The sequence below is a fragment of the Vicugna pacos genome, chromosome 9 (assembly GCF_048564905.1).
Source record: "Vicugna pacos chromosome 9, VicPac4, whole genome shotgun sequence".
NCBI classification, from domain to species: Eukaryota; Metazoa; Chordata; class Mammalia; order Artiodactyla; family Camelidae; genus Vicugna; species Vicugna pacos.
In genome coordinates, this window is record NC_132995.1 from 57,864,421 (window position 1) to 57,888,058 (window position 23,638).

Genomic DNA, 23,638 nt, shown 5'->3' on the forward strand with positions numbered 1-23,638 from the left:
ATATCTATAATACATATTTATAAAATATTATTTATAAAATAATAATAAAATACCCATTTATATATGTGTTTGTATGTTGGGGGTGGGAGGATGGCAGACAGGCTAGAAGCAAAATCCTGGGTTACAGCAGTAGGTACCATGGGAGGGGGCCCGGCAGCAGCCAAGCCTATCTTGCTAGAAAGGAGGGTAAAGGTGTTGTTGACTTTTAACTCTAGAATTTAGTCTATATGTATAAATAGCCTTGGCAACTATTAAAAGGACAGAGATGGGATATGAGCCTTCCAAACTAGTAAGGGGGAAAAAGGATGAAAAAAAAGAAAAAGAAAAAAAACATTACTTTTTTAGAGGGTAAAAGGAAGGCAGAGGAAGAAATGGGTCAAGTAGAAAGTGTATAACAAGAGCTAAGCAAATAAATCCAAATGCATTATTCATCAGAACAGATGTAAATGGACTAAGCATTAGAAGTGAAGCCCTCAACTGTCAGATGGGATTTTTTAGAAAATCAGTTGTTTACAAGAGACTCTTATCAACCACATGGAGACATAGATAGACTGAAAGGTAAAGGATGGAAAAAGATATGTTAGGCAAGAGGTAACCAGCACAAAGCGGTGTCCCTGTATTAACACCAGACAAAAATCAATGTTTAGGCAAATGTTTACAAGAGTTTTAAACAGGTCACCTTATAATGATAGCATCTTTAAATAGAAAGACATAAAAATTCTAAACCTGTATGTCCCTAACAATATCACCTCAAAATATACTAAGTAAAAGTTTGACAGAATGATAAGGAGAAATGGAAAAATCCACATTCATAATGGGAGATTTTAAAACAACTCTCTCAGTAAATGGTGGAAAATGCAGTCAAAAGGAAATCTGTGTTTCATGGAAAATTTGAGCAGTGTGTGATCTAACTGACATTTCTTGAACGTTGCATCTAAACTTGCATACCTTCTTTGTATGCACATAGAACAGTGCAGAAATGCTAGGTTAAAAAGCTGGCCTCAAGGGATATCAAAGGACTGAGGCTTTCAGACCACTTTTTTTTAACGAGGCAATTTAGCTAGAAATCAGTAACAAAAACATAACCAGGATACCCAATATATATGAAATATATGTGAAATATATAAGAAACATACAAAAACAAGACTTTTTAAAAACTTCAAAGCACCTCGTGAGTCAAAGAGGAAGTCATGGTAGAAATTAGAAAATAAACAGAATTGAAAGAAGATGAAAACTTGTGAAATATACCAAAACTTGTAAAATTCCACTGACGTGGTATGAACAGGACGTTTAAGTAGTTTGAAAAGAAGAAAAGCTGAGGATTTCTGAGCTAAGCACTAATTTAGGAAGTTATAGAAAGAACATCAGAATAAAGCTAAGGAAAATGGGGGGATAGAGAGAGAGGAGCAGAAATTAACGAAACAGAAAGCAAGTCTGCAATGGATAGGATCAACAAAACTAATCTTCTTTGATGAGTCTCTGATTATCAAGAAAGATGTGCACGGACGCATGAGTTTAAAATAGATAATAATAAAATATTATGAACAATTTGGTCAATAAATCTGAAAGCTTAGATAACACAGATACATTTCTAGTAGAATACAAATTGACAACACTGGCTCAAGAAGAAATTGAAAACCTGAATATCCTTTAATCCCTAAAAGAAAATAAATGAATAGTCTAAGATCTTCTGTGAAAGAAAACACAAGACCCGCCTGGCTTCTTAGATCAGTTTTACCAAACTTTCAAGAATAATTTATGCTTGAAATGGAATAGAATAGAACAAATAGAGGGCACTTCCTAACTCTGGTGGAAGGCGTGACTGTAAAACTTTAGAGAACAAAATAGGAAAAGTTTCTTAAACCAGACACAAAATGTGCTCCATTATAATCGAGAAAGCCACTGAGAATTCACCAACAGTAAAAGGAAGAATTTAGATCACTGTTATTCCTTCAGAAAATATGACGACATTATCTCATACATTTAAACATACATTTATTCCTTGAAACTTCACTGTTATGTGTAGACCCTTAAAAGACCTGAGTGCATCAGAAGACATGTATAAAAAAACTGCATAAAAACAGTTCAGATCACTGAAGCTAGAAACAACCCAAATGCCCAACAACTGCAGTAACATAAATATATAAACTGGCATAATCTTACACTGGAATAGTGTAAAGCAGCTAAAAGGAACACACCACAGCTGCCCAGGGGAGTCTCAAAAGCACACTGTGGACATAAGAAGCAAATCGCAGAAGGCTTCATTCAGTTTGGCTCCATTTACGTAAAACTTAAAACCAGACAAAATGAAAAAGACATCAGGATGGATGCGGGCCATTATTTTGTTGATTCTAAAATACACTTGTTCACCTTTTAATTCTCTAAAATAAGGGTGCATCTTATAAGCAGTTGTGTGTTGTCATCAGCCTTAACAGCACTTTCTTTCTTAGACATGAAATACTGATGCACCTCACAATTGCTGGAGGCTTAGGTTCAGTGAGTTATGGCAGGTGGTAACACTACAGAAAAACAGCAGGATGACTCAGAACATTTGGCATCATGATTATCTATGTCAGGGAGGGAGGGGGCGAGGGAATGGAAGGGGCACCTAGGAGAATTCTGTTTTTTCACCCAGATAGTGAGTATATTGGTATTTGTTTTATTATAATTCTTGAAACAGTGTAGACTCTCACATGTATGAGACTTTTTACAATAAAAGAAGTGTGAGGAGGTAAGGATGTATGTAGTAACTCGGGAAGCCAGAGAGAGAAAGGGGAGAGAGAGGCACGTGGTGGTGGGGGAAGCTGTGGAGGGTGCTACAGGAAGACAGCCGGAGAGCCTGGGAGGCACCAGCCCATCGCACATGGAAAAATCAGGAGAGACGCTTCCTCTATTGCAGCAAGAGAGACAAAGGAAAAGATGGGTTTGTGGAATAGCTGGTGGAATTTTGTGCAGGTTTTCCTTGTGATGGTTTCCAAGTCCTTTACGAAGGATTTATCTGTGCAGTGGGGGTAGTTGGCAGAAATGGCAGAGGTGGACCAGCGGACGTGAGGAGCAGACCTCTAAAACGCTGGACGTGTATTCAATGGCTACTGCGTGACAGGTGTAAATGAAGAGCTTTTTACATCCAGTATTCTGTCCATCCCCCCCATCAAAGTGGTGAGGTATATAATCGCATAGGAGCCACTAGCTTCCCAGGCTCACCATAACAAGATACCACAGACAGCACGACCCAAACAACAGAAAATGATTTTCTCAAGATTCTGGAGGCTGGAAGCCCAAGATCAAGGTGCTGGCAATGCTGGTTTCTCCTGAGTCCTCATCTTGGTTTGCAGGTGGCCTTTTTTCCTCTGCACGCCTGCTCATGGTGTCTCTTCCCCTTCTAAACATCAGCCCTGTTGGATTAGGACTCTATCCTCTGGCCTCATTTTAACTTCATTACTCCTTTAAATGCCCCAGCTCCAAATACAGTCACATTCTGAGGTACTGGGGGTTCCAAGTTCAACACCTGAACTTGGGGGCGAGGGTAGGGGGTGGAGTGGGACACAATTCAGCCCATAACAATGCCCATAAAGAAATGGAGACTCAGATTGAACAACCTGCCAAGGGCATGCAGTTACCTTGTCAGAGCTGGGATGCAAATACAAGCAGATCAGTCTCAGCATCTGAATGCCCATCATTCCACTAAAAAACAGTCCTGGGTCTAGAAGAATGGAAATGAATGGAAAGGGCTTTTGGAGAATTAAAAAAAAAAAAAAAAAGCTGACCCAAATAAAGGAGTAATATTATCAGACTTTTCAGAGCTGTGCAGTCAGTCCCAGGAAACAGAATAGATGGACTATCCTCTCATAGACTCCCTTTTTAAATATGAGGTTTAATCAGAAAGACTGTAATTTTGGCCAAAATGGCAGGAAAGGCCAACAATTTAGCATCAGTTGAAATCCTGTCCCCTATCCCCTTTTAGAAGCCAGATGCAACTTATGGGCTGGAGAGGGTGACACCTGCTGGGCTCTGGGGAGTATGGGTGGGAACCCGGCTCTTTTCATATGCAGTCCCCTGCTGCCCTCTGCTGGCCAGCTTTAGGAATGCCCAGGAATCTGCCGAAAGCCCCACTTCCTTCAAAACACACAAATCTATAGGGAAACGAGGCAAGAATCTCCTGGAATCAGACCGTGGAGTGTATCAGTCCCACTCCCTTCCATACACATACACACATTTCAAACCAACGGTACAGGCAATCAGCTTTCACTTTGTCGCATTCTGTGCCTGTGCAGCTGTTTTAAAACTTGCTTCCAGTGGTTTCATCACTAAAAGAACACATCTGCTGCCTTCCCAAAAACTATATTTCCCAAGATCCAGGAACATGAGAATTTGAATGCAGGTTTTGACGACCCAACAAAATACTGGTTTGCTCATCATTTCATGCTTTCAAAAATTATAAACTTACTGTAGGTTTGTTCAACTTTTTAAAACCATGATTTCCTAGCTGGTAGTCCAAAGACCCCACCACTTGCTGACAGTATTTTTGTAAAAATAATTCTTTTCATTTTCAAATGTGATTTTAAAAAAATCAGCAGTTCATGTCTTTAGAAATTATATGTCTGGGGGAAATGTTCTAAGTAATTAGGGAGAAGCATATACAAGTGCCAGAAGAAACCACTGACCTCATGAGAACTCCCGGAGCTCCTGGTCAATGTGCTTCACAGGATGTGCGGCCTTGACGACCGCAGCGAAATTCAAAACAGGTGGGCTCAAGGGCCGTCAGTGTCCCCATCCTCGCATGGGTCCCCAGACCCCCTTTACACAGTTGCTAGAACGGGCATTTAAAATGCACATCAAATCATAGCACCCTTCTGCCTCTGATGAGGTCAAATGTCACATCTTTGATTTCAGAGTAAAATACAAATTCCTCACCAGCTTTACAAGGCCAAGTGACCTGACTCACGCTGGCCCCTCCAAGTCTGCCCTCGGCCCCCTTTCCTTCCCTTTCAGCTGTTTGCCTTTCATCCTTCAGGGATCTCTCTGTGGCTCTATTCCAATATTCTGCTCGAGCACGTGCTACAGTTTGTAACAATCATGTGTATTGGTCTGCTGTTCATTTCCTGTCTCTACCATGAGGCGTCATCCACCTCGGGTAAGTCCTTGTCCATCTTGCTCTTTGCTGCATCCCCAGGGCCTGACGCGCACACATGTTATCAGTGAGTGAGTGAGTGAAGGAAGTGAGCACAGGAAGGAACTGAGAGGTGAGCAACACCAAAGTCACTCCCTGCAGATCACGTACCCAGTTCATTCCATAGACAGAAGGCGGTCCCATCCCTGGCCCACAGTGTGGGAAGCAAGGAAGGGCAGTCATGGGGTCACTGCAATTTCACCTTTGACTGACACCTCATCGGAACCATTCCTCCCTTCTTAGAGAACATCCGGGAAGCAGGGCCACAAGCCTGAACCCCCGTTTACGACTGGAGGGCCCCAGGGGCAACACAGGCATGTTAACCCCTCAGACGTAATCATCGAGCCAGTGGCGTAGGTACTGATGATGCAAACACCGGCCACTAAACCAATGGACATTTGTGTAGATCCAGCGCTTTCCCCTTGAAAGGGCGGCAGCGCAGTCCCGGAGGCTCACAGCCCTGCTCTGAGGGCGGCACATTAACAATCCCATTTTACAAATGGAAAAGTAACGAGCCCGTGGTCAGTGGGCTGGAGAACCATTCCTGGGCAGCAGGCGTGATGCCTGGCCTTCAGGGGTTCTGGTCTACATCCTCCCCGTCAGACAATCAGAGCCTGAGCAAGGGAAAATACATTCAGAACTGTCATCAGTTCAGAATCTGCAGCCTGGGGAGGCTTGGTGAGGGCCCCCCAAGAGAGGTAGTTCGTGGGGCCAGTAATGCTTGCTTGGCTCCAGGGAGGCCTGGGCCAGACGTCTCGGGGAACAGTCCTCCTCACCACCCCCCCGAAGTGCTACAGGTTGATGTAATTTCTTCTGCCGTCCCTTGCTTCTCTCCTGAGCAGGATGCTGGCCTTGGATCCACAGAGAGTGAGGTCAAGCCTGAATGCGGTGTCCACGAGCCTCCCAGGCAGGGAGGGCAGCCTCAAGGTAGGCTGATCCGGGGGTCCTTCAGGAAGGAGGCCAGCTTCTGGGCCACAGCGTCCAGCTTGGCCGGGCTGGCGTACTGCAGGAGGTTGCCCTTGCGCACAAAGTAGTGCTTCAGGAAGTGCTGGCTCACGCACTTGTGCAGCTTCCTCACCAGGCGCAGGAACGCTTTGCTGAAGACCCGCCAGTCCTTTGGGTCGGGATACTTCTCACAAGTCCAGAAGAGCACTGTCTGTGGAAGGAAGAGGTGGTGTCAGACATCAATCCTTCGGGGCGACTGAGGAGAGTGTCTTCAGGAACGTGACTCAACTCACGTGGCCTCAGAAGCAGGAGGCAGGACCGCCCATGGCAAGCTGGTTCTGCCGTGGATTCACGATGCTCGACCTCAGGTGGGCCCTCAGCCTCATCCTGCGGGTCTCCTATGCCTCTTTGGTACTTTATTCTCTCTTCACGGGCATCTCCAATGATCACCACTCTCCTTAAATACTCAGTCCCCCATCCCCTGCAGATGCTTTGCCGGAAACCCGCATGCCCATGAACCAGCATCCTGCCTTCATCAGCATCTTCCTCTCTGCACCCTCCTAGCAGGCGCAAATCCCTCTGCAGGGCTGGGCTGTCCCCTTCCAAGATTTATTTATTCCAGTAAATGATTGATTTCCCTCTTTCTCACTGGCTTTTTAAAATTATTATTATTATTATTATTATTATTATTATTATTATTTTGAGGGGGCAGGAAGTAATTAAGCTTACTCGTTTGATTTTAGAGGGGGTACTGGGGATTGGACCCAGGACCTTGTGCATGCTAAGCATGTGCTTTACCACATGAGCTATACCCTCCCCTTCTCACTGGCTTTTATATCTGTTCAAGTTTTCCTGCCCCTGCAATCTCACTTTTCCCTCCTGCAAATCCAGAGGTGCACTCTCACCTCTCTGCAAATCCAGGTTTCTACAAAGAATCATCTCAATAATTTGTCATCATTTCCTTTCCTCCGATTCCCTGCCTTAATCCACCCCATCAGTCCTCAAAAGCTGCTCTCTTTAAGGTCCAATGATCCTCCTGTTGCTAAATCCAACAGGCCTCTTCCAGGCTCCACCCTACCTGACCTTTCAGCAGAATGTGGTTCTCTCCTCTGCACTCTCCCTCTTGAGCCATCCTCCACTTGGTTTCCAAGCCATCATACTCTCTGGGTTTCTCTGAGCAGTACAGCTACTCCTTGGCTTGCTCACCCTCCTTCACCTGCCCTGGTGTTGGAGTTTTGGGGGCTCAGTTGCACGCCCTCGTCTCCTCTTACTCATCTTCTTTCCACAAAGGAGGATTTAATCCCCACCACACATAGATGAGCTGCCATTTCGTCCCTCTAGTTCTCACTTCTCCTCTGAGCCCCTTACCTGCTCTCTCTCGGCACTCTGAAAGTTACCTCAGTCAACATGTCCAAACTGAACTCGTGGCCCTCCCCCACACACCTTATGTGCTTCCAGAGTTGCCTTTCCAGCTCCTTGTGCAAGACACAAACCTAGGAGTCATCCCCTTCCCTCACCACCTCTGATCAAGTCCTGCCAATCCTCCTGCCAACGTATTTCTCAAATCCACCCACTTCTTCTCAGGGCCGACATCATCACCCTCTTCCACGCCGTCTCACCTGGACCTCTGCCCCAGCCATCCACTCACTCTGCCCCAAGATGTCGCCATCCTATCTCGCCATCCACACTGCAGCCAATGTGATCTTTCTGAAATATCAATCAGCCTATGTTTCTTCTTGTCTAAAATACTTCCTGGTGTTTGTTAATTAAAAACACAATCCTGAGCATGGCTTGGTTTACAAGGTCTGGTCCCTCCCTTCCTTGCCAGCCTCACTTTGCCCTAGGTTGTCCCTCATTCTCCCCTTCTGGCCACACTGGCTTCGTTTCATGTTGTCTTCCATCCCAGGACCCTTCGCATCTTACTTCTTCTGTACGGAGCATACTTCCTCCCCCGACCTGTCCAGGAAACTCATCCATCAGAGCAGAGCTCCCGATGACACCCTTTAACATTCCCTTTGTCACATCCTTCTCATAAGCAGCAGTGACAATAGCAGCAGTCATTTTCCCACGTGGTTGTGCCATCCCCTACTATCCGGTGGACTCCACGTGAGCAGGGGACTGTGCCTGTTTTATTCCCCGTGACGTCACTAACTTCAAGCAGAGGGACTGGCCCGCGGGAGGCAGTCAACAAACGCTGACTGACTCAGTGAAATAATTAATGTTTGGGTTTAGACGTCACGTATTTTAAAAATATAGTCTTTACTAAAAAGTAAGAGAGCAGTTTTAGGTTCACAGCAGGATACTGAATGTGTTTTGACTTAGACTTTATTGTTTTGAGTAAATGAGCTGGAGATAATTTCCTGCTAGTCAAGATAACCTAGATATAAAAACATGTTTTAATTCCTCTTGTAGTTAAGCTTTTATCTCCCTAAGCAAACAATCAGTTAAGCCTCTTATAACCAAGCCTCTTACAGGTTTGCCTTTGAGTGGGTTTAAGAATATATGAGCCAATGAAAGGTAAGTTCTTACTTCACCTGCAGTCGCTTTGAGGGAGGAGCCTTTTTGGGAAGGAGGTGAAGACCTTACAGGAGAGGCTCAGCCTTAAAGTGAGGGGACCACGACTGGCACATCCTTCCTGGTGCTGTTTTACAGCCTAGACCAAAGCCTTGGCGAGGATCTGAGCACTCAAGCTTCACCTGGAATGTTGCCTACCACCACACTGCCCTCAGCCACGTCTGTCCCAGTCCCAACATGTGGGAGAATTCTGCCCTTGGACCAGCAGTGGAAGACTAGTGGAAAAGGCAGCCAGTGCTACTTCTGTTTCTCAACAGATAACCCTCTTTTAAAATGCCCATTCTTGAGAATGCACAGTTTTACTCTGCCATGTGGGTGGGTTAGGGAAGACTGAAACAGAGGACCTTGAAGGGGTTGCCTTGAAATCCTCCAGATGATTTAAAAGCCACAGGAATACAAGTAAATCCTGGATGGAATGCAGTTTTGAGAGCAGTCAAGGGCTGCGAGGCCTGTGGTGGCCCTATTCAAACTTGCCGAACACACCCGTGCTACCGAAAGCGTTTCCGTCCATCTTAATTGTGGGGCAGTGAACTCAACGGTTAAGAGTTTTGATATGAGACAGAAGAGGTTCCCTCCCAGCTCTGACTCTGCCTAGGGTGGCCTGTGGAAGGGCAGGTAAGAAGCAACCTAAATCCCGCAAATGTATTAAACTATCTTCAGAAAGTACGTGCCTTCAATCCAGGAGAACAGGGGTGTGTTTTTAGGGTGTGTGCATTCACACCGAGAATAATGAAACAGAAAAGAGAGGCCCCAGCATGAGACGTTGATAGATTCTTGGGCAGGTCAGGGAGAAGAGGTTATCGGAGAAGATAAGAAAACAGAGCAAATGCTAGCAATTTTGTAGAGGGAAAACTGGAATAAAATGTGAAGTCACTCATTCATAGGCTTAGTAAATATTTACTGAGCAACGACTACATACAAAGCACTGGGAGAGATAAGAAGGGCGCTGATTGCCCTTAAATAGCTTGCCTTTGAGCTGAAAGAGGAACACAGGGCTGGGAAATAGTTGAATGAGATGAGGCACAGGGAGGAGCGTGAAAGGAAAGTGCCCCATGCCCCAGGGACCTGCTCTCCCCTGTGCGGAAGGTCAGGGAGAAGGGCTGAAGCTCTTGAAGGACGCTAGCCCTGGGCGTGCAGTCTGCAAGAGTCTGCTACCTCCCAACCCCAGTGTGCTGCACTCGGTGTTGCGTGAGCGTCCAGCTCACCGTGTGTCGCTGGAAATCTGAGAAAGAGGAGTTGAGAGTGTGGTCAAAGGGGGAGCCCCTGATCTCCTAGTCCGGGTGAGGTTCTGCTGCCCTGAGCCTGCAAAGAGCAACGCTCCTCCCCAGCGTTCCCCACATGGCACAATTCCCCGCACACCTGCAGGACTGTTTGACCAAGCCTGTCTCCCCCGCTGGACCACAAGCTCCACGAGAGCAGGAAGCATGTCTGCGTCTGTTCACCTTGTACCTCCAGGTGCACGGCACGGAGCAGGTGCCGGGGGCAGGCGACGGGCCCACGGGGATCTCGGTAAACACTGGCTGAGCGAGTGAGTGACGGCATTCGTGGCTGTATAACGTTGGGTCTGGGGCAGGGGGAGGCGGAGCAAGGGGAAACCCTAGCCTGATGATTGGCAACTGGGAAGTTGAGGTTTGCCGCCATGTTTCTGCCCAACATTTCCTGGTTTCCTCCTCTGCACAGAGTGTGTGTCTTAAGTGGCTGCACTTGGGCTCAAGGAGGGCCTGAGTGAGTCATCCCATGAGGGGAAATGTGGATCCAGCTGAGGTTCCAGCAACTCACCAGACTATAGATTTCTCAGGGCAGAGACCATGTGCTGTAATTCATTTCTGAACCTCAGCAGCATAGCGGGCACTTGTGTTGCTTTGCTGACGGTTGAGTGAAATAAAAGGAGGAGGGGAGGGGAGTGAGGTGGGGTGGAGAGAGAAGGAGAGACAGAAAGGAAAAAAGGGAAGAGGGGAACTGGAAGGGGAGAGGGAGGAGGCGGAGGACAGTGACCCTGGGCAGAGGTGCTGTGGACACCCACAGCCGGGCAGGGCTGTGTACCTCCGTGAGGAGTGATCATTTGTGAGATGGCAAATGCAGACACCAGTGCCCCCTCCTATTTGTCACACACAGACCCCTGCTCCGAGGGGCTCTGGCCACCCTATGCAGGATGCAGAGGGACCCGGCCAGCCCCAGCAGCCCTGGCCGCCTGCACTACGGCCACACACTCACCTGCAGGTGGTGGGACGTGAGAACAGGCCTCTTCCCGGGACACCAGACGTCTTCCTTCATCTGCCGCAGGGCCTGAAAGCACTTCCTGCGGCAGCCCCCGTCCTCATCCAGCTGCTCCAGCAGCACCTGCTCGGCCCGCAGGAAGCTCAGCTGCCAGTGATAGTTTGAACAGGCCAACAAGCTAAACCCAAATGACTGGGGGGAGAGAAAAACAGTGGGAAATGAGAAGGATGATGCTGGCCGAGAAGAAAGCCATCTCCGAAGCAGTCCACTAGAGTCGGGGACCTGCCGCCGGGCGGGCAGCCCATCCCACACGGGGACACGGAGGGAGCCTCAGGGCCAGCCCCGGCTCGTGGGCAATTAACTGGGGAGGCTGTGTCCACTTGCTCTTGGGCAGTGCTTCTTCCACTTGAGCCTGCCCCCGAGTCCCCTGGAGGGCGTGTGAGAACACAGATTGCTGGGCCCTGCCCACCGAGTCTCATTCAGGAGGTCCGGAGCAGGGCCCGGGAATCTGCATTTATAACAGGTTCTCGGGGGCCACTGCAGGTTCTGGGGACCTAGTGAAGTCCCAGTTTCCTTCTGGAGCTGGCTGGCAGCCAGCGGTGCCGTGGCTGTTTAGGCTGAGAGCGTCTCTGGTGGGCCAGGGCCCTGCACGCTGATACCTTGATGCACTGCACTCTCTCTGGGGCAGGCCAGCGCTTCAGACACGAAGGCCACTGGGCTTTCTTGGACCAGGCGGTGGGGATCTCCACTGAGGGGGTCAGCTCTGCTTCCACCTGACCTGAGGATGTTTCCACGGCAACGCGAACCACAGTGCTGTCCATCAGCATGCTGACCTTACCTGGTGGGAAATGACAGATGGACAGTGAGAAGACAAAGCTGGGCTCAGTCCCAGCCTTCAAAGAAGGAATTTGGGAGCTGTGGCTCCAACCGGCTCCTTGTAACTGGTGGGGCAACTTTCACAATTTCAGTATCTCACCAAGGGCGGTGTGTTTATGTCAACACTAGACAATTAGCGAAGTAAGTACTAATAGAAGCATTGCTGGAAAATCTCACTGTTGGTAGGGGTTTCTTTCTTTTTAAAAAAAATCATTATTATTTAAAAATGTATTTTATTTTTTACTTTTTTCAGTGGAGGTACTGGGAATTGAACCTGGGACTTTAAGCATGCTAAGCATGCACTCTACCCCTGAGCTATACCCAACCCCACCCCAGTGGGGTTCTCTTTTTTCTTTCTTCAGTCTCCCCCAGCTCTTTAATGATACTTTTTAAAAAAAATTAAAAGGTTCTTTTTAGAAGGCTCAACTCAAAAGAGACACAGAATACAAAGAAAAGGTACAGTTTTTGCTACTGGAAGTGAAATCCAAGAATTTTTCTCTAACCCTTCCATTCCACCCCGATGTATGACCCCCTTTAGGACGGCCTCGGACCCCTTACTTATTCGTCTGCCTTTGGTAGAGCTCGGCTTAACCTGTCTCTTATCCGAGTCACAGCCTCAGAGACGGTATTTGTTTCCACCATGCGTTAACCAGCCTCGCCTCCGATGTATTTATCATCATAAGCCTTGTAATCATAAGACACTTCAAAGTGTGTCATAGCCGCTGGCTTAAAGGGTCAAGTGAGCAGAAGGAAGCCCTCCCTGTCTTTTCCAACCAGGCAAAGAGAGGGAGCGAAAATAAACGGATCTGGGAAAGTTTTCCAGCTCAGATATGAGAATTCATTTCTAATTTGTTCCCTCTTCTTTCAAAAGACACACAGCAATTTTTTGTTTGGTGGCCTTCATGACAGGTAAGGATGAGCTGTCTTGAACTGGGATCTAGTCTTTTGCTTTTCCTGGCTCAGAGAAGGAAATGGAAGCTCGTTCATTGATTGTGTTAGGTTGTTCAAAAGGAAAACACTCCTTTCCTTGGCTGGGATGTGATAAAGAGCTGATTGTCTGCAACTCATCAGAGATGCCCAGACAGGAACATGACAACGTCTGGCGCTTCAGCATTATTTACTGAAAGCACCTCGCCAACCTGGCTGGGTCTGAATCTCTTATTTGCACTTTCACTATTAACAGTGTTGCAAACTGCGGGGGTGAGCAAGTGTTGGAACCAGCTGCCTGGCCCACACCCTGCTTCTGCTGCTCTGCTCCCTCAGTTTGTGACCTTCAGCCTGTTACTCACTCTCCCTAAATCTCAGTTCTCTTACCTGTAGGACAGTTAGAAAAGTGATTCTTACTCTAATAGGGTTGCTGTGGGTATTGAATCAAATAATCTGTGTAAGCATTCTATATGTGGTAAAGAGCCATTAAACATGAGCTGTTTCCATTACGGAATTGTTGAGAACTATTCTGTCTAGACAAGAAAAAGTACACACAAGTCCTTTTCTTCCTATACAAATGGGATTGCATATTGTTCAGCAATTTTGTTTTTCACTTAATTATGTAGCTCGGGCATTTTTCACAACTCTGTATGTGTGTAATACACACCCCGGTTCTGTTTTTTTTTTTTAATTTAATTTAATTTAATTTAATTTAATTTAATTTAATTTTTTGTTAAATTTTTTTAACCCTCATCACAATTTCATTTTATTTTATTTTTGGTGGAGAGCAGATAATTAGGTTTACTTATTCATTTTTAGAGGAGGTACTGGGAATTGAACCCAGGACCCTGTGATGCTGAGCATACACTCTACCACTTGAGCTATACCCACCCCCGCTCTGTGTTAGATCCTAATTTCTCTTTTACTTCAATTTACTCTATCCATGAGAAATACATGCAAGTGCAAAAGTAAACAAAATATTTTAAAAGGGAAATGAAAAGGACGGATTTCTGGTTAGAGTAATACATTGGAATGGAGAGCCCCAAATCCACTGCCTGTAAGACATACAAATTTAAAAACATTACTTCTTAAGTAGTGAAAGAGATTGCCAGAAAGCCAGAGCATCATTTGAAACTAGAAACGAAGCAGGAACACCCATCCAGGCAAGTATTAAGTGGGAGAATTGCGAAAATACCCTGATGGCCTTCAGCCTCGGTGCTGACAGCTTCTGTGTATAGAAACTGCACAGAGAGGACAGGGGAGAGGGGTGCTGTGGGCCGAGGCTGGGGCTGCGCTCGGTGGTGAGTCAGAAGAGAAACCGCTCCTCACAAACCTGGAATCAGGAACAGCCATACCTTCAGAAAAATCATGAACTAAGAGAAACGGAATCTCTTGTGGGCTCTGGATAGTGGATCTAAAAAAACATCAAAAACCAACCCCAAATGGAAAAAAACCAAGCTCTTTCTCTCCTCCCTGGAATTTCAAAGGCATTAGTCACCCTCCCGTGTCTAAGGCTTAAATGATTACATTCTCAAATCATCTTGTTAAGATGCTACTTCTGAGAGGACCAGGAAAAATCCAACAGAAGTCTTCTTGGAGAAACGTACCCCAGATACACAGGCAGGGTGTGTGGGTCTCCAATCTAGTATCGACACATCTCATTCCTTTTAAAGGCTGCCTAATAGTCCACTAGGCAGAGGCAGCACAAGGTAAGAAGTCAGTTTCCCTTTGCCATTCGGCTGATTTCTACTTACTATCACAAAGCCTGACAGTGGGACACTATGACCCTGTGCATATTTCTTCGTGTATCCCTACGAATGTATTTCTAGAACTGAAATTGTTGAATTGCCAAGGACATCACAAAGCAAAAATGGACTGATTGCCCTTTAAAGAGGAGGTACCAATGTACACTTCCAAGAACAATGCATGCAAATGCTGGTTTTTACCACACTCACCCCTGCATGAACATGATTGCAAGTTTTCATCTGTCAGTCTACTAGGTGTTTTAATGTAATTTTCTTGAAACGTGTTAGATGGGATTTTCACGATTTTTTATTAGCCATTTATATTCTTTTTCTGTGAGTCATCTTTTTTTTGTCATTATTTCTATTGGTCTGCTTATAGCTTTCCTTATTGGTTTATAAATACTCTTCTCATTAAGGAAATTAGCCATTTTTCACAGTTGGAAATTCACCGTTTTACCCTGTATGAAAAAAGTATGTGTGTGTGCGTGTGTGCACGTATGCTACTCTGTACTGTAGCTTAAGATTTGGGGGTTGTCAAACTTAATCAGTTCTTTATGGCTTCTGGATTTAGTGTTTTGGTTTAAGTCAGTGGTTTCCAAATGTGCTGTCTCAACACACTGGAATACTGCGGCCCGTGGGAGGGTTTTGTAGTGGAAATGTGCTAATAACAAAGATCTGAGGGTTATGAGTAATTTGCTTTTTCACAAAAGTACCCAAGCTAACATCTTGGAAAGGGTGCGGAACCCAGAGCCTGCCTTATCTATGCCAGGGCAGTGATCTGCTCAAGTCCGCGGATGTGTACTGTGAGGAGGAATTCCACTCTGTGTGTCACAGCAGAACAAAACAAAAAAAAAAAAACAGAGCTAATTGCTATTATGGGGATTGGACAGATGACAAAAACACGTGAGTTTTCCCTCAGTTTCGGGGCACGGTAATTTGAGAGCAAACAGGCCATCCAGGCATTTCCCTTATGCTTTTCCTGATCAGCTCACCTGACAAGGGACAGGTTTCTATGGCGTTTTCCACCAGTTTCCGGAACACCTGGAGGACCTTGGCGGGCACGATGTCTCCCTCGATGGTCACGTCGGCCTCATGCCACTGCCACAGGCTCTTGGTAAACTGCTCCACCTCCAGCCACTGCTGCAGGCGCTCCGGGTCCCGCAGGGGGCAGGGGAGCCGGGCGCCCCGCAGGGTGTAGTAGCGCCAGCGCTGCTGCTGGGCCTCCCGGTAGCCCGCCAGGCCTTTCACCGGGACGGTGACGAGGAACTGCGTGGGGGCCAAAACCTGGGTCAGGGAAGGAGAGAGGAGGAGTGTGAGTTCACAGACTCGGGAGATGACAGAAGTCCTCGGGGAGCCGCCCTGCTGAGCCAGGCCACGCAGTTACACGCTCAGCCCTCGGCAATGTGACCGGAGGGCAGGGCCACGCTGCGTGCTGTCAGAGGATCCCGCCTCCGTCCTGCCACCGCCCCGCAGAAAGCTTCGGGCAAAGAAATGAACTCACTGAGTCCTTCGTTTCGTGGGTCTGCAAGGACAAAGAGTGAACTGGACCTGGAACTCCAAAGGGCTCCTAGCGTTTACAGGGGAAGAGAGAGCAGGAAGGGGCCTGGCACTCACTGCATTCTGCACGTACTGAGCACTGCAGCTCCTCTGCATTAGCCCGTCTGATCTTCCCGGTCACAGGATGAGCTGGGCTTTGCTGACATTTCCCAGATGAGGAACCTGAGGCTCAGAGGGGCTTCGCGATCTCCCCAGGGACACACAGCTGGTAAGTGGCAGAGCCGCAGCTTGAGCTGAGGTCTTCTGATCGCTTGTTCAATGGTTAATTTTCTCTCAGCACCCAGTTCTTAGTCAAGTATAAATGACCCGGGATGGGTGAGATATCTGGTGTGAGTTAAGGGTGGGAAGCGTTGGGAGAGGAAGTGAGAGAATTCTGCAAAATGCCTCCCTATCTTTTTGCCTGGACTGATGACTCACAGACAGTATTAATGACTAACCCTCGCAGAATCACAGGTGAAATAAAAGCCTGTTTGTTAAGACAGTGTGAGCTACTGGGATGATTCCAAGTTTAATGGAAAAACACGAACAGAGTCTACCTACTCTGTCTCTACAGGAACTGAGTAAGTAGTGGTCAGGCCGATAGTCCAAGGCATAGGACAAACTGGTCAACAGATGGTACCACCAAAGAGAAATGACCTTTAACCACATCACACGGCAGCCTAGTCCACCCCGCGTGTTCCCCTATCACTTGGCTACACACTGGAGATACCTCCCTTCCATGGAAAGTTCTGACGATGGAATTTGGATAACCTTTACCCAGGGTCCAGTCAGTGGCCAGTTCAGGGGTGCACACCCAAATCAGCAACAGCTGATTCTGCCTCGTTGTCAGGGAACAGGAGTTTGATGCTTTAGATGGTGAGCCTATGTGACTTCTGGTGTCCATGGACATACAGTGGGATTAAATAAAAAGGCTATACATTATTTTAAAATTATTAAAAAATAAAAATCTACACATTGTTTGAACCCACTTCCATGTGAATTCAAGAACACAGCTATCATGTTATTAGTCTCATAAATGATGCTAAATAAATAATTACTGAGTTTGGTCCAAGAGAAAATTAAAAAGGCATTTTTTATATACCCTGCTATAACAATTTTCAAAACTTATATCATATGCAGAACACGATTGTCTATAAACACAAGATCTATTTTAAGCTATGAATTCTAAGTGAGACTACAGAAGGAAATTTCCTCAGATACAGTCCTAGGAAAAGTGATGTTATGTTTCTGCTCCCAGTTACTGGCCTATATTTGTCTTATTTAGGTCGGTGGGGTGGTAGAGGTGGGCAGATAACGTTCTGACATTCCAGGATCCAACTTGATTTTACAATTTCATCCCAGGGTAAATTTCCTAAAATCTGATAACTGTCCCCAAATCCACAAGTCCCGGAACCTTGTGGGTGGCCCCTGTGCTCTCCAGACTTGAAACGTACTGGACTAGCAGTGATCTTTTGTTCAGGTACTAATTCTTTTGCTTACTTATTCATTCAGCAGAAACGGAGTGTCTACCATGGGCCACACACCATGCTGAGTGCTAAGAATGGAATAGTCAATAAACATAATTCTTACAAGGAAGGAACTCACGGTCTTGTGTGAGAGCTGGGGCATGAGTACATAGAAGTTTAACACGAGCGAAAAACGTTCTCATGCATCATAGGAAAAATTGAGATAAAGGAGCATAGGGATTCAGAACGGTTCAGGGCCACACTTCTCTCGTCTCTAAGAGGATGCAAACCATCATGTCTGTTCTACTAGGGCGTGTGCGGGTTTGAGTGAGATCATTTCTGGGAGAACGGCTTGACCCACACTGCACTGCTGCACGAGGGCCGGTCCTCACACACGGCCCTGGGGGCTCACAGCTCGGTGGGACTCCAGCAGGGACAGGGTGGCCAGGCTACTTGCGCAGTTCCTAAGGACCGCCTCTTTCATTTTCTTCCTCCCCTACCTGCAACCCACAGACTATCACTTTCAACTATTTTCTCACCAACGTTGAGTTCCTTCTATCCCGTCCCCAGTCCATTAAGTGAGTGCTTGATAAATGAATGTGTGTCCAACTGAACTTTAATCAGTACAGTGGAAATGTGCTTTGGAATCAGAAGCCCCAGGAGTTCTGGCCCGAGTGCCTAATATGACTTGATGAAGTTACTTGACTTTGCTGGGCTTCAATTTTTATCATCTATAAAGAAGGAATGTGGGGCCTCAACTGCGTTAACACCTCAGAAATGAGTGTGTAAAATGGTCAATAGTAAGAATGCCTGCGGGAATGTGAGGTCTTATAAGTCCTCTCAGTGGTGTGAGCGCCCGTCCCATACTGAGACCACCCACCCAAGTTTCCTGGCTCCCTGGATAAGCACTTAAGAGACAAGGGACCACTTACCTTAATGTTCTCATTGTATGTGTCAGAGTAAGGAATGGCTTGAAATCGAATGTCTTGGCGGCTGATTTCTGTGGTCAGATGATGGACAACTTTCTGCATCTCCTCCACCATCTGGGAAATCCACTGGCGCCTCAAGTCTACCTGGGTGTGAAAGGATGAGCAAAGGCGGTTAGTCCTGGTTCAGGCCCCGAGGAAGCGACGAGACAGGGCACAGTGGTGGTGCCCAAAGGCGTCAGCTCAGAAAATCCTGCCCTCCCAAGAACTCCAGGGGAGATGAACTGAGGTCTGATGACACTCGTTGGTGCATCAACGTTCCCTTCTGAGAGAGAAGCATCGCTCAATATTTATCTAGTACCTGCCATGTGGTAGGTGTCCGTCTAGGGTCCCAGCACAACAGAGAACAAGATAGAGATACTTGCCCTCAAGATGAAAATATAAGATACATGTGTATATGTGTATATATACACACATGTATCCATATATGTGGACACACACGTGTAGAATGGATAATGTAACAAAGGGTACGGTAAGTCCCAAGAAGAACAATGAAATAGGACAAGGGACTAGAGAATAAAGGGCTGCTATTTTACACTGAGTGGCCAGGGAAGGCTTCTCGAAGGAGGGGACATTTGAGTGAGCCCTGACGACAGCTTGGGAAAGCAAATTCCAAGGCCCCTAAAGCAGGAGCAAGCTTGGCCAGGCCCAGGGGCCAGCAAGGAGGCCCCTGTGGTCATAGCCTGGAAAACAAAAAGGAAGGTAATAGGAGAGGAGTCTGGAAAGACGGCAGGGGCCAGACGGTCCTATAGGGTTTTGTGAACTGTGTGAACTGGGGTGAGACTCTAAAACGTGATAACAATGCCTGCCGTCCAGGCTGGTGACTGTTGAACAATTTTATGCAGGTGAACGTGCCACAGCCTGTTTCCTGCTATGTCGTCACTAAATGATAGGTCCCTGTTCCCCGAAGCTCACCTCCTCCTTTGGCATTTAGACCCATAAGAAAAGGCGTTTCTTCTGACTTGGCGCTGGAAAACACCCGCAGAAAATTGAACACCAAAAAGTATATACTTTCGAAGAGACTTAAGGTTTAGGGGAAATAGGTGTTCGTAGGAAACACAAAGTAACTTTTAGTAATCTCCAGGAGAGTCAGAAAAATACAAATAAAGAAGAGATGGGAAGAGGCTGCGGTTTTTTTCCAGAAACAAGGGGCTCTTGGTTACACTGCTTGGCCAGCACCTGCAGGCTGGCGCATTATAAGGTCCCTCAGAGACGCCGCAGAGCCCGGCCAGGAATCGAGCTCATACATCTAAATGCAACGTCCATCCGTGAATTTGCATGTTCCCTCCGAGTTTTGTGTACTGGCTATTTCTATGTATTCTAGAGTGGTGAGACATCCATAACATGGTCAAGAAAAAAAGCCCAAGTCAGGGAGATTCCTATCCATTTGCCTGAACTAAGTCATCAGCTAGTCCCATCACCTGAGACCTCGTACCTCCGCCCAGCCAGCGAGCCAGCCACATATGGACGCAGAACACGAACACGCGTCTGCATCTATCGGCCCACATGCCGCAGGTCATCTGTACGGTCAGCTCGTTGATAACGTCACATGCAACGTCAGTTCGTCAGTAAATATTGATGCAGCACCTGCTATGTGCCAGGCACCCTGTGACCTGCTGGGACCCAGAAATGAGTACCGCAGCCGCAGCCGTGCGCTTTGATAGTGCGGAGACTGACATAAGCACAGGACCGAAGTGGGGGCCCTGACAGGAAAGTGTGGGGTGCCACGGGGTGCAACAGGGCACTCGGCCTAGTTTTCACACGTACATTTCCCCACACAGAGCGCCGTCTTTGAGAAACTAGTACATTCCAGGTGCCTAGGAATACAACGAGGCCCCTGATCTTAAGGAGCTTATAATCTCTCCAGAACTACATGACGATTAACTACCATATATAAAATAGATAAAAACCAGATTTCTTCTGTGTAGCACAGGGAACTATATTCAATATCTTGCAGTAACTTATAGTGAAAAAGAATACATGTAGGTATGTGTATGACTGCAGCATTGTGCTGTACACCAGAAACCGACACAACATTGTAAACTGACTAGACTACATTTAAAAAAAGAAAGAGATACATGATGAGGTTTGAGATTTGCAGATACTAACTACTAAACAGAAAATAGATAAACAGCAAGTTTACACTACATAGCCCAGGAAACCATATTTAATATCTTATAGTAACTTATAATGAAAAAGAATATGAAAAGGAACATATGCTTGTATATGTATGACTGAAACATTATGCAAAAAATAAAAACTACACGATATACATGAAATCGTCTTCAAAATCCAGGTGTCTTGTCTGACCTTAAATACAATGATTGTGTCGATACTAGCTTTCAGTATCACCTTCCTGCCACCATCAGCCAGCCATGCCTCTCTCTGTATTCATCTCAGGAAATTCATCATGGGAGAAGGGAACCAGGGGGGGCTCTCTTGAGCATTTGTAAACTAGCAAGATTCTGCATCTTCCGGAGTGTGCGAGTGGAAGAGAGAAGGTTGTCACAGAGGGGCAGGTTATCTGTCATGTTTTCAGAAACAGAATTAAGGGTCCTCTCCAGTGTAGGACTTCTCCAGTGTGTTGGGGTTCAATTCCATTCAACCAGTTTTTGCTGGCCATTCACTTCACACCAGGTTCTGGCCATACATGTTGTCAAGAGTGGACCGATGAGATGACAGAGCCAGACAAGTAAACTGGAAATTAAAATGACAGCAACCTAGTGCTAAGTATGGGTTTGCATGGGATGCTAAGGGTACACAGGACAGGAAACTGCCTCTAGTCTGGAGGTTCAGGCGCCCTTGAAAATCTTGAAAGATTGGCAGAAGTTAGCTTGAAAGAGAAGGGCATGAAGTTTGTTCGAGAAAGAGAGAGAGAAAGAGGTAGACTCCTAACATAGGAGCACACAGGGAGAAATGCAGTTGCTCCTGTACTGTTGGAGCAGAGATTGCCTTGGAGGAGAATGGTGAGGTGGGAGAAGAAACCATGAGAGGTCTTGAAAATAAAGAAAGAAGAATTTCAAGAAGAAAGTCAACATTAAGGGGCTGAGTGGGACAAGGTCTCCAAAATACCCATGAACTTTGGCAACCAGAAGAGGGCGGATGTTTGGAGAAGCGGCGGGCATGAAGCCAGCTGGCCGTGGGTTTAGAGAGAACAGGGGGCGAACAAGTGAAGACAGAGGTAAGTGGCTCCTTCAGGAAGGTTGGCTGGGGAAGGACAAAACAAAAACAAGGCAAAAACCGGTTTTTCTAAAATGACACATAGGTTCAAACATGTTTAAATGCTGAGAGAGAAGAGCCATGGGAGAAGGAAGAGGCAGCAGAGAACAAGGGCCCTGAGCAAGGATTTCTCGGTAGGAAGAGTCGTGGAAACCCAGAAGCCCGGTCATGAGGGCACCCTGGTGTGTCAGAAGGAAGGAAAGACAGATGCAGATGCAGATAAAGGGGAGAGGTTCCCTGCATGACGTCCATTTTCTCTGTAGAGTAGAGACAAGGCCATACATTGAGAGTGAGGCAGAGAGGCAGAAGGCAGGGGACTGCAGGGTGACAGACACTGGAAATGGCCTCTCTAAGGAATGAGGGGCTAGCTAGGCACATGTGTAAAGGTAGCCGGGCAGTACCAGGACTCAGCTGTGGGTCTGTGAGGCACTGGGGTACCGTGGGCTCAATTATAAGATGTTCTCCAGTACCTCTCTACCCTCTGGGGTAACAGTGAGGCACTAAGATTAGAATTTGCTGGCAAGATCTGGAGAAGGCTTAAGATCAAGGGAAGGTGTCTGTGGCTGGCCGTGTTTTTGAGCCTGGGCAGAGAATGGAGGAAGCCAGTTTGGTAGATTAGGACATACTGGACAAGCTCAGGGACCAGAAGTCTCATCAGGAGTAATGGGAAAAACTTACACAAGGGCTAACTAGACAGAACACGGCAGGCAGAGTGGTTGGGAAATGGTATTCTCAAAGAGTTCAGTTCTCAAAATGTATCCAGAACTAAGGCTAACCTTCCAGATCTTTCAAGTCCCCTGATGTGAGTCCACAGAACTTGCATGTTAGTAACATAGTGGTGACTTCTATATATGCATATACATTCTGTTTCCCGAGATAATAAACTAACGAAAGATTCATTACCGTATTGATGCTACAAAATAATTTTTAATGGATAAAAGCTGGAGAGAATGCGCGTGCACGTGTGTGCATGCATGTGCGCACAATTGAAAAAGTTCACTGTGAATCTCATCTACAAATTATGCTACCATTTGATGTAGAATTTTCTTCCCAGGCAAGACAAGTTCAGGCACTCCTTAGAAGACACCTGTAATTTCCAACTCATTATTCCTCTTTTGGATCGGTTTTGGCTTCTGAAGATGAAAGTCAGAATAAGGAAATACTTTTCTGGGCCTGCAGCCACTAATTCTGGTTTGATTTTCTTTGTCTATCAGTTCTGCTGTAATTCGGACTCTGAGAACTGGAAGAGAACTCGGAGGTCATTTTGTCCGGCATCACTCCACAGAAGCCAGAGTGACAAGGCGGCTCTTCTAATGTCGCCTGGGTAGTGAGCAGAAGGACTAGCCCTGATGCCCAGGTCCCCTAATTCCTCTTTCTGTCACGCTGTGCTACACCCTCCAACAGAAGTTCCAGGAACAAGACCTACCTTAATTCTCTTTCTGAATCTAACCATGCCCTCCATTTGGAGCTGATGAAGTAACAAGTCCACAGTCTCTGTTTCTGTGGGCACCCCTGACTGGTCTGGCATCCCACAGGCACACAAGGGCCACACAGCAGGAGCCTGACAGTGATGCAGGGCTTAGCCAGAGCTGCTGGGGGCGAGCCCTGCCGTGGCCAGGCCTGCCCCCAGTACCCTAGCCACTGGAGTCAAGTGGGAGCCTCTTTCCTGTTAGGTGATGGGCAGCCCCTTCTCCCTGTGTCTCTGGACACACTTCCTGCAGTTGGTTCTTACCAAACAGGGTCCCAGTGCTATTCAGCAGCCCCAGGAGGGGTTTGTGCTGGGACTTTCTTAGGTTCAGTCCCACATACTTCTTGTCACTCCCGTGGTATAAACCACAACCCAGAAACCCCAGGCTGTTTCCCTCCGGCTGTCCAGATCATGGCCTAGCAAGAAGATTCCTTTTTGGGGTGTGGAAAACCAGAGAATGGGGCCTGAGGCAGCTTTACAGGGAGTGATCTTACGGGAAGAAAGAGGTT

General features: G+C 46.8%; 1 protein-coding gene across 11 annotated transcripts in view; it reads right to left on the reverse strand.

Moving 5' to 3' along the window:
* MAB21L3 (mab-21 like 3) overlaps nt 1–23,638 on the reverse strand; it is an 88,260-nt gene that overhangs the window by 58,625 nt on the left and 5,997 nt on the right. For 6 of the 11 annotated variants that reach the window (XM_072967943.1, XM_072967944.1, XM_072967942.1 and 3 more), the window contains 4 exons: nt 18,389–18,529; nt 15,447–15,738; nt 11,566–11,744; nt 10,904–11,098 (listed from right to left, as the gene is read on the reverse strand). In XM_072967943.1, coding sequence (XP_072824044.1) covers nt 10,904–11,098; nt 11,566–11,744; nt 15,447–15,738; nt 18,389–18,529 — 807 coding nt within the window. Of the gene's footprint in view, nt 1–794; nt 6,327–10,903; nt 11,099–11,565; nt 11,745–15,446; nt 15,739–18,388; nt 18,530–23,638 lie in introns of those variants that run through there. The other 5 variants (XR_012075879.1, XR_012075877.1, XR_012075876.1 and 2 more) reach the window with 2 other exon arrangements.